We start from the raw sequence: 11,515 nt of genomic DNA on the forward strand, positions 1-11,515 counted from the left end.
AAGATTCACTTTTTAAAAATGAATGAGTGGTTTTTAGTATATTCACAGAGTTATGCAAACTACTATCTAATTCCAGTGCATTTTTTATCACACTGAAAAGAAATCCCATACCCACAATACCTATTCCCATAATCTCCCTAATTCTGGGCAACCATTAATTTACTTTCTGTCTCTGTAGATTTGCCAGTCCTAGACATTTCATATAAATGGCATCATATACTATGTGGCCTTTTTTGGCTGACTTCTTTCACTTCACATAAGTTTTCAAGGTTTGTCTGTGTGCTAGCATGTGTCAGTAATTTCTTTTTTTTGCCAAATAATATCCATCATATGGATATGCCACATTTTGTCCATTCATCATTTGGTGGATATTTCAGTTGTTTCTACTTTTGGCTATTATGGATAATGCTGCTATAAACATTTGTGTATAAGATTTTGTGCATGCATTTTTTCCTTTGGGGTATATGTATAGAAGAAATAGAATTGCTGGGTCACACATGGTAACTGTATATTAACTGCCAAACTCTTTTGAGAATGGTTCTGCCATTTTACATTCCAATAAAATATATACAAAAACTCCATTTTTCCCCATATACTTGCCAACACTTATTATTGTCTGTCTTTTTGATTGTAGCTGTGTATGTGTGTGTGTGTGTGTATGTGTGTGAATGAGAGAGAGAGAGGAAGAGAGAGAGAGAAGTGGTATCTCACTGTAGTTTTGAGCTCCTTTTCTCTCTTGGCTAGTGATGTTGAACTTCTTTTCCTGTGCTTATAGGCCACTTGGTTTGTTTTCTTTGTAGAAATTTCTATTCAGATTCTTTGCCCATTTTTAAATTGCATTGTCCTTTTGTTCTTGAGTTGTAAGGGTTCTTTACATATGCTGGAAACAAGTTCCTTATCAGCTAAATGATTTCTAAACATAAGCATTTCTCCCATTTGTTGAGTTGTCCTCACATTCTTTATGACATAAACATTTTAAACTTTGATGAAGTCCAACTCATCTATTTTTTTTGGGGGGGGTCACCTGCACTCCAACAATTATATCTAAGAAACTTTTTCCTGATCTGATGTAGTGAAAAGTTTCTGTTCAAGTGCCTGTTTTCAGTTCCCTTGGGTGTATCTCTAGGAGTAGAATTGCTGGATCATAGGGTAATTCTATGTTTAGGGTTTTTGTGGGGTTTTTGTTTTTTTGTGGATTTTTTTTTTTTCCGAGAGAGGATCTTACTAAGTTGCCCAGGCTGGCCTCAAACTTGCCATCCTCCTATCTCAGCCTTCCAAGTTGCTGGAATTATACGTGTGTGTCACCATGCTCCCAACTATGTTTAACTTTTTGAAGGACCTCTGATTTGCCTACCATAGAGATTACACCATTTCACATTACTTTACTACTAGCAGTGTACAGCTGTTCCAGTTTTGCTACATCTTTACCAACACTTGTTATTTTCTATTTTTAGATTATAGCCATCCTAGTAGGTGTGAAGTAATATCTCAAGTTGTAGTTTTGATTTACATTTCCCAAATGTCTAATGATGTTACGCTTATTGGCCATTTATATGTCTTTGAAGAAATGTCTAAGGTCCCCACCTCCCCGCCTCCCCCAGTACTAAGGATCAAACCCAGGGCCTTGCACTTGAGCTACATCCCCGAGTCCTTTACCCATTATTTAGTTGGGTATATCTTTTTTTTGTTGTTGACTTGAAGGAGCTCTTTATATTTTCTGAATACTAAATCATTACCAGATATGTGATTTTCAAATATTTTCTCTCGTTTAATAGATTTTTTCAGTTGTTGAATGTATAGTTCTCATTTTGACAATGTTCAAGTTAGCTATTTTTTCTTTTGTTGCTTGTACTTTTACAGTACATTTAAGGATCCATTGCCAAATCAAAGGTAATGACTATTTACCCTATGCTTTCTTCAAAGAGATTTAAAGCTTTAGCTCAAATGTTTAGATTATTGGTCCATTTTAACTTTTTTTTTTATATGATGTGAGGTTAGGGCCCAGTTTTATTCTTTTTGCTTATGGATATCCATTTGTCCTCTGTTGAAGGGTCTATTCAGTCCCCATTGAATAAACTTAAATTAAGTTGCCTCTTTGATTTTAGTGAGTAGTGACCTGCCTCTGTAATATTAAAAAATAAAAATAAAAAAGGAAAAAGAATCTAGACTTTCAGATGCCCAGTGCATTAGACACTCAGTGAACCTAAGTTAAAATATTTCTTTTCCCTAAATAAGGCATTGTTTGTTATCCTTGGAAAATTTGAGGTTGGTATAATTTAAAAAGTGTAACGTGGGGAATGTGGTGGTGGGACATTCTATAAGGTCTTTCTCTCTCTTTTTTTTAAATTTATTTTTTAGTTATAGGTGGACACAATACCTTTATTTTATTTTTATGTGGTGCTGAGGATTGAACCCAGTGCCTCAAACATACTCTACCTCTGAGCCACAACCCCAGCCCCTCTATAAGGTCTTTAAAAATTGTGTATTCTACCTGTGTTCAGCACACATCTGTAATTCTATCGACTTAGGAGGCTGAGGCAGGAGGATCATGAGTTCAAAACCAGCCTCAGTAATAGCAAGGCACTAAGCAACTCAGTGAGACCCTGTCTCTAAATAAATAAAAAATATGGCTGGGGATATGGCTCAGTGGTCAAATGCCCCTGAGTTCAGTCCCCAGAACAACAACAACAAAAAAAATGTGTATTCTAATCCAAATTAATGTTTCACCTCCTGGGGAAATAAGTTGGGCTCTAGCCTATTTTTTTGCGAAAAACATTGATCCCACATGAGGCTCAGTTAGCATGTCATCTGTGTGACTGGCATGAGCTCATGGTCCCTCCACTGAGGAAAGCCAGGAGAAGCGGTGCCAGCACTTAATGCCACCCCTGAGCAAATGCCTGCTGGCTCCATGGTAAACATGGGCCTTTTAATAGGCTGGAGACAAAGTGACATTCGGAAGAAACAACATGTCGACAATTTCCTTAATAAATTTTGTACGAACACATTATTTCCACCTAATGGAAATGTAGCTCTCTTAAATAATTGAGAGGCTATATTCATCAGTGGCAAGTTCAACTGGGATCTTTGTGAGCTAGGGCAGCCGACAGCCCCTTGCAAGACTGGGTAATTGATATTTTACACAAGTGGCTGGGCTGGTGTTCAGAATGTCTGTGTGGCATTCCCCTGCAGTTCCCATGTACAGTTCGCTCTGTTGTCCAAGCCATCACAAAGCAGCTCCAGACTGGGAGTGCTAGTAGTTACTGAACTGCCAAGACTAAGGATTAGTAATTAATAATTTTAAAAATAGGAATCAACTCAGTTTCCCTTTGCTGTAATTTCTATTAACCCAGGGGCATTTTACCATTGAGCCACACCCCCAGCCCATTTTTATTTTTTATCTTGAGACAGGGTCTTGCTAGGTTGCCCAGAGCCTTGCTAAGTTGCTGAGGCTGGCATTGATTTTACAATCCTCTGACTCAGCCTCCGGAGTTGCTGGGATTACAGGTGTGCATTTATTTATGTGCCACATGATAGTAATGTGCTCAGAAAGCAACTGAAATGTTTAGGAAATAAGTATGAATGAATAAATGAACAATGAGCGAGTAAGTGCTAGAGGATATTGGCAGGAGTCCTGACTAAGATGGTGACTTTGGTGTGGACTTTGAAGGGAAGTGGTGAATGAAGTAAGGGTAGGAAGAATGTGGGGAAAAACAAGAAGGTAAAAAATACACCAGATCCAGAGTTTCCCCTATAATCTCAGCTATTCAGGAGGCTGAGGCAGGAGAATTGTAAGTTTGACACCAACCTCAGCAACAAAGCAAAAAATAATAATAATAATAAAAGGGCTGGAGATGTAGTTCAGTGGTAGCGTGCCCCTGGGTTCAATTCCCAGCCAAAAAAATTTTTTTAAATTAGAACAGCACTGTGGTTGTGGTTGTGTCAGAAAGGCTCCTAGGCATGAGTGTGTGGGCCCTGGGCGTTGCCAGCTCAGGGGTTTGTACTCTCCCGCGGTGAGTGGGGAGTGGCACTTGATACTCAGTGTTGTACTCCTTTTAAAATTTTTTAAAATTAATTTTTTAATTTGTTCTAATTTGTTATATATGACAGCAGAATGCATTTCAGTTCATAGTACACAAATGGAGCACAATTTTTCTGTCTCTGGTTGTACACAAAGTAGTCACACCATTCATGTCGTCATACATGTACCTAGGGTAATGAGTGTTGGACCTTTTTTGGTGGCCTCCACGAGCTGCCAAGAGCTGGGGCTCTGTCACAGTGAAGGCTCTAATTGCTTATTACTGCTTTTTTTGTTTATTTGTTTTTGCAGGTGGTTCCTGAAATGACCGAACTATTAAAGAAAAAATGAATCATGCTCATGTGTCGAGAAGGAACGCTATGTCAGAGTATTCAACTGAAATCACAGAAATTTACAATTTGATGAAAAAATTTAACAGCAGCCAGATGCTTTTTATGGGACTATTATTATATTTCTTTTTAATTATGTGTAGTTCCAAATAATTATTTTTTGAAATTTTCTAATTCTGTAATAAAATCTGTAATAAAGCCTTAACTACAGCTTTAAAGCTACTATCAGAGACATGTGCAACTTCTTAAAGAAAGAGAAGAAAGGGAGTGAAAGTCCACTTACCATTTTTCCTTCACCTGTCTTGTTCGTGGAGTGCTTTGTTTCAGGCAGATTCTAAACATGAAAGTTCCCACCAGCCTGATCAATATAATGTAATTATGGAAGGACGTATCTCATAGGAGAAGGGAATGAGGTTGGTAAACCCAGAGTTTAAAAGCTGGCTACAAAGCAGGAATATTACCCTAAACACATCCCAGTCTTCAGAAACCATTGCTAATGTGACAAAAGCAGACCTGACTTAAATCTGACCTTGTTGAAAATACATTCAACAAGGTCAGATTTAAGTATTTAGTCGGCTTAAGATAAATTTAATTTTCCAATTCATTTTAAGATTTTTTCAGTTTTTATGACTTATGTCTGTAAAGGAGGACAAGTGGAGGAGGGGCTGCTTTGAAAGCATGACCTCTTATGCAAACAGATAGTTTGATATTATTATAAATGTTTAAAATCCTGCTCAGAGAATGCTTTGCTCTTTCCTCTGCGCTCCTGGTGGCCTCCTTCGCGCTCTTGAGAAAGCAGCCAGGCCCGGGAACCAGCCTGTGTGGTCACCTCTGGCACTCTCTGCTGCCCTGGGGCACAGCCCAAACCTGGTGTGGCAGGGGCTACAAGCTAGTGGAGTGCAGGTATAAGGACAGGGGCAGGTGAGCCTTTGGCCAGGTCTGCAGAAAAACGTGGACAGCTATATGAAGTCATAGAAAGACCAGGAGTTGACTGGCAAATAGAATAAAGAGAACTGTCATCAGGGAGCAGGAGAGATGGGAAACATGACAGTTAAGAAGCAGCCCCAGTAGAAGGTGTGCTGGCTCAGGGAGGAGCATCCTGGGCGGTGCCTTTGGCTGGTTCCATGCCTGCAAGTTGAGCTGCTCGGTCCCTCTCCCTGTTGCTCACTGTTGTCATGGCTGCCCTGTCCAGCCCAGCCCCAAGCAGCTGTTCAGTGAACCAGCATTTACTGCATACAGTTCATTATCATCATCAGAGCATTAAGAACAGTCGTGTCACCTAATGAAGGGGTAAGTTCTGAGAAAGGTGGTGTTGATTCATCTTTGTGTGACTCTGCTAGCGTGCACTCACACACCTAGATGCCCTAGCCTAGCACACACCTAGTGTATGTCACCACATGTGTAGCTTTTATACTGTGCAGCACAATAGATTTCTTTCCACCAGCATCACCCAAACACATGAGTAGCATGTTGTACTGTGGTATCGCATGTGATAGGGATTTTTCGGCTCTGTTGTAATCTTATGATACCCTGTCATACATGCCATCTGTCACTAACTGAAACATCACCATGCACTACAAAGCTTTGTAATGGTTGCCATGTGCCAGGTGCTGTTCTGGCTCTTCACACATGTGCTGCTCCTTCATCCTCAGTAGCACTGTATAAGTTAGATGCTATGACTACTCTGTTTTACAGATGAGGAAGCTGGGGCTCAGAGAGATTATATAACTCACCCAAATTCAGACAGCCTAAAAATGACCCAGAATGTGAACCAGGAAGTCTGGCTCCATTGTGGTGATTTTGTTAGGGTGTGATTCTCCCTCACCTCCTCTCAAGGGACAGGGAGACTTGCTGCATGGTAACCTCAGGTAAAGAGCACCAGTGCTTTCTGCCAAGTGTGCGGAGTACATTTGGGACCCTGGTAGAAAAGGAGAGACAGTGTTCTGGGATGGTCTCACCAGCAGGATTTCATGCAACTTGAAAGTTTTCTCAGTGCCCAGTTAGATTGTATCTTCAAAAGTCAGTCATGGGGGGCTGGGCTTGTGGCTCAGTGGTAGAGTGCCTGCCTGGCATGTGTGAAGCCCTGAGTTCAATCCTCAGCACCACATATAAATAAGTAAATAAAATAAAAGATCAATTGACAATTAAGAAAAATTTAAAAAGTCAGTCATGGGGGGCTGTGGTTGTAGCTCAGTGGTAAGTGCTTGGCTAGCATGTTCCTAGCATGTTTGAGGCACTGGGTTAGATCCTCAGCACCACATAAAAATAGATAATCAAAATAAAGTTGTTGTTTTTTTAAAGTCAGTCATGGGGGGGAGCAAATTATTGAAATTCATATATCCCAGAAGGTGCAATTTGAGGCACTTTTTCTCTGTTTTATTGGAAATCAAACTGTCCGTTCCTGCAGGTCCTCGGTGTGAACAGTACATACAGAGAGCGCTCCCTTTGTGGGTGGGCATGGCCCTTCCTCATGGATGGAAGAATGCAGGGGAGTGAGTAGAAGTGGAAACTTAACTGAGCGCTCACATGGTACTCAAGGCAGTGAAGGGCAGAAATGTGGCAATCGGGTGTTGGTTGGGAGTGATGGTTGAGACCAGTTTGTAGAGGACATTGACTGACAGGCTGAGGAGGCATTTTTCCTCATAGATCAGTGTTTCTCAGATTTTGTCCTCAAGGTACACTGCATTTCAGAAGCAGGACCAGTGATGGTAAAACGAAAGTCATACCACAGACATCTTTCCCTGATTTTTAAGAAAAGTTCATCAAAATGTACCCATCTTAAGTCTTGCATAATTTTAAACTCTGCTACCCCTTGTCTCCTTTGGAGTGTGAGCAGATCACAAAGTGAATGGACAAAGGGCAGCTGATATTAACAAAGGTCAGCAGGCCCTGGCCCTTCACAGCTCTTGTTTTGTCTTATGGACATATGGGTGACTTTGTGGAATACTTAAAAATACCTTCTGCTAGATCCTTGTTTGCATGGCAGAGTTAAATATGTCAGTATAGTGAGTGTTCCACAAAGAGCTGCAAGCTTTCTGAGGCCTTGCCACCTGAGCAAGTCTTAAGAAGCACTCCCTGGCAATAGGGAGCCATTGACAGTTTTTGAGAAGGCCCTTAACCTCATCTGTGGGAAGCCATTCTCGCACGTGATTGGGCACCTCCCGGATTGGGTGTGAGGCGCTCTGGCCAAACTGTGTCGGAACTTTCGAGAGCCTGTCCGTGTGGGGGTGTGACTGACCACTGACCCTGAGGCCAATCACTGACCCTGACCTTCGAATGCTGCCCCCCTCGACCTTCATTGGATGGAATTCTCCCCTGAATTTCTTGTTCCCCAATAAAAGGCCACTCCCTGGCGTGCTCTCTCTCTCTCTCTCCTGCTAGCCCTGAGTAAGCCTTGCTGCCCTACCGGGTGGTTCGAGGTGTGAGCCAGAGAGGTGAGAGCTGTCTCGGACCTGGTCATAGAAAAAGGTAATTGAGTCTGTGTGTTTTATTTTGATCTCACTAGTTAACTTTTATGCCACAAACCTCTTTAATGAAACCAGTGTGCTGGTCACCTGGTGGACTCATCTAGAGGAGTACCTACCCCGGTGGTATACTCAGGACAATGGTGAAGGAGGAGAAGGTAGAGGCACACCTAGGAGGCTCTCGCAGGAATCCTTTAGCTTATGTCCTGAATGGGTTTGACTAAAACCTCTTGGGCTACAGATGGGCCTCTGGAACCCGTGGAAGTGGGTCCAGCGTTGTGGGTGAGGTTTACAGAGAGCAGGGCTCTCCCTCTAGAGCATGGGTGTGTCTGGGCTGGGCTGGAGGCTGGAAGCCCAGCCATAAATGCACTTTATGTTCTCCCTCTGAAAGGGATGGTCGGCTTGGCTGCTTTTCACACTGACTTTGACTAGAGGTTTTGTTGTGGTCTATGGAAAGGTGGGTTGAAGAACCTGGGGAACCTAGAGAACCCTATTGATGGTCACAGATGGATTTGGTAGCCAGAGGCTTGGCTGATAACCTTGTGAAAAGTCCACAGAGGATGATACACTGCTTCAATTTCATGTGGCCCTCGGGTTCTTTAATTTTTGCAGGGAGCCCAAATGAAAAAGACTTCCAGATAATCCTTAGTGTACAAAGCACTTTTATGACTGGAATCCCAGTGGTGGGTGGAGAAGAGGAAATATTCAGATCAGGTACTGAGGCAAGGAAGCAGTTTTCTTCAGGGCACGGAGCAGGTAGTAGAATTGGAACAAACCAAAATTTTTAGCAAATGTTACTTACTAGGAATTCCCTATGTGTTGGGTATATTATGTGCCTTTATTAAAAAAAAAAAAAAAAAAAAAGATCTCCAAAGTGTCACCACCCCTACTCTGTAGATGAAGAAGTGGGCCTAAGGGGTAATGACCAGAGGTGCTGGAGGAGCTGTGGGCCCCCACTGGTCTCCAGCTCTGGGGGATTTGGCCTTTTCCCCATCCCTGGCTGTCTCTCCACACCCCAGCTTCTCCAGGGCTCCACTGTTTGGTGTGCATTGCCTCAAAGCAGCAAGCTTGTCACTAGAAGCAAGGAGCAGTGGTGGACTTAGGATTTACTGGCACGCACTTGTGTGGCATCTGCAGTGTGAGAAGAGGTCCTTGGAGGCTGCCCGGCCCCGGCTTCACCTCCTTCACCACCCATAACGGGTCATGTGGATCAAGGCAGGTTGCTGCTCCCTTCTGAGGGCTCTCTGTGAGCTCATGATCCTTTCCCAGTGTGGGGCTTCATGGGAGCCTTGAGCTGGTCACCAGGACACTTGGGTTCTCATCCTGCCTCTTGTACTGCCTCAGAGGCACCCTGGCCTCCTTCCGTCTCTTTTCAGGTTTCATTCTCTTCATGTGTGAAATGGTGACTTGAACTAGGTAATCTTTAAGCCTTAACTTGTGAATGTGCAGGCAGATCTCATACAGCCTGGGTGGATGGAGGGAATAATAATCATTTTTTAGAGCTTTTTATGCCCAAGATGCTGTGCTCAGCCCTTTATATAAAGCTCTCATTTAATATCATGGCTTTAACAATGTGTAGTGTTGATTCCCACCTGGCAGACAGGGAACTAAAGCCTGTATAGCTTACAGCACCTGATAAATCTGCTGCCAACCACATGCCACATCCTGAGTCCTCTATGGAAGCACAGACGACTTCCTATTCCAGCTGAGCTGGGGTGGGCTGAAGTTTAGGGACCAAGGTGTAGCAGCATAGCCACAGCCAGAATGGCTGTCAAAATCAACCAGATGAAAATGCATCCCAGGCAGAAGGCCCAGCATGGCAAAGCACAGAAGTTCCTAAAAGCATGACCAACTCAAGTTCTTTCTCTGGGAAGTGCAGGTGTTGGACCCTCGTTCCGAGTCCCCTTCTACTTTGACCCTCTCCATTCTGAGCCACTCCTTACTCAGGAAGTAGCTGTCTTTGCACTGCATTGTGGGTCCAGGCCTGATGTTGGCTCCCTCTTGGGGCGCTGAGTATGGCCCATACTGGGGATTGAACTCAGGGCCTTCTCGATGATAGACAAGTGCTCTACTACTAGCTACACCCCCAGTATGTAACTGGGGTATACAGGGAAGGACCTGCTCAGTTGCCCAGGCTGGCCTCAGACTTGGAATCCTCCTGTCTCAGCCTCCAGAGCAGCTAGGATTACGGGTGTGGGCCACCTCACATGGCCCCCGCCCCTTCTTTAAGCAGTGAAGGTGGAAGTGAGTCCTCCTAGTTATGGGGTCTAAATTGATGTTGCGGAGGCTCCTGGAGTGCTCGGTGAAAGGTGCCCTGTAAATCTCAGGCACTGAAGAATTCTGCCACATTCATCACAGTGTTTAATGACTTGATTGATCTCCGGGGTAGTCAATTTCATTTGCTTGTTTCAGGATGAATAGGCAGCCTACTCCCCTGTGCTGCAGCCTGGGGCTCTGCATAAAATTATGTCAGTGCTGTCTCTTTGGTAGCTTGCCATAAATTAGCAGCAAATGTTCCATCATTTTCTTTCGATAATTAAATTAAATATTCACCAGGAGATAATACCAAACTTTTTAGCAGTAGAGAAAAAACTTCAGAATAGTTATGATTTTCTACACGTTGGTTAATATGGGGGATTTGTAGGTTTCGGCCAGTATTGGAAAAGGGAGATGAAGGCAGGTAATGGGCCTCCTGTGTGGGGAACAATCGTGCTCTCTTGCCTGGCTCTGGGTGACTTCAAGGTACTGTTTACAGGGGAACAAATGGGAGTGTATGGTGGGATGAGCTCAGGGCCTGCCGTTCTGGAAGGGGCAGGGCACATATCCCTCCCACTACCGTCCTCCCCATACCAAACTATCAGTGGCAACAAATGAAATAACCGCACATCTCCTGGGCATCTGCCCCAGAAGTGCTGAATGTGCACTGGCAGGAAAGCACCCCGGGCATCTATTATTTATAAGGATGCCTTCGGTTCGTGTCTCCCTTGAAACGTTCTCAGAGGGCTTTCCCTTCCATTATGTCATTAGTCATCCCAGCCACCCTCTCAGGGGCGGGTGCACAGGAGTTATTATTCCTGTTGTGCAGAGGGAAGAAGCAGCTCCACGGACTTGCTTGGAGCCACAGAGCAAGGCAGAAAGGGGGCTGGGCTAAGAATGCAGGTGCCAGGCTGTGGCACACCCTGGGTAAGCACCTGATTGGGTGGGAGGCAGGGGACCAGACTTCTCTCCAACCCTGAGATGTCCATTCAAAATTCGGTTTGACTTGTTCAGCCCCTAGAATTTTGGGGTGTCTTTGTTAAGCAAACCTACACAAGTGTTGGGTGGGTACAACGTATTGAGGGTTTGGTTCTCTCTCACTGGGGTTCTCAACAGTTCCGGGAACGGAGGGCCTTAACTCTTTAGAGACCAGCAAATGGCAACAGGACAGGAGCCTTGGTCTGCTGACAGTGGCTGCAGTCAGACGCTGCCCTGGGGGAGCTTGAGAAGGAGTTCCTGACGCAGGTCGGGTGGATGGAACCAGCACCCTCCAAAACAAAGAGAATTCCAGGCCACTAGCTTCAAACCACACAGGGTCTGTGAGCAGCTTCTTTCAATCCCCTGGTCTGTATGACTTGACCTGAAAAACCAAGCTTTGGGTTGGAGGCCTGGCCCACAGCCGGGGAGGGCTAAGTTGTTCCCTTTAACAA

At 44.0% G+C, this 11,515-nt stretch overlaps 1 protein-coding gene across 1 annotated transcript in view; it reads left to right on the forward strand.

Moving 5' to 3' along the window:
• Positions 1–4,588, forward strand: part of Etfa (electron transfer flavoprotein subunit alpha) — a 73,846-nt gene extending 69,258 nt beyond the window's left edge. The window contains exon 12 of the mRNA XM_026400546.2: positions 4,328–4,588. Coding sequence (XP_026256331.1) covers positions 4,328–4,366 — 39 coding nt within the window. The 3' untranslated portion in view covers positions 4,367–4,588. The remainder of the gene's footprint in view (positions 1–4,327) is intronic.
• The last annotated feature ends 6,927 nt before the right edge of the window (positions 4,589–11,515 follow it).

Source organism: Urocitellus parryii, chromosome 6, assembly GCF_045843805.1.
Source record: "Urocitellus parryii isolate mUroPar1 chromosome 6, mUroPar1.hap1, whole genome shotgun sequence".
NCBI classification, from domain to species: Eukaryota; Metazoa; Chordata; class Mammalia; order Rodentia; family Sciuridae; genus Urocitellus; species Urocitellus parryii.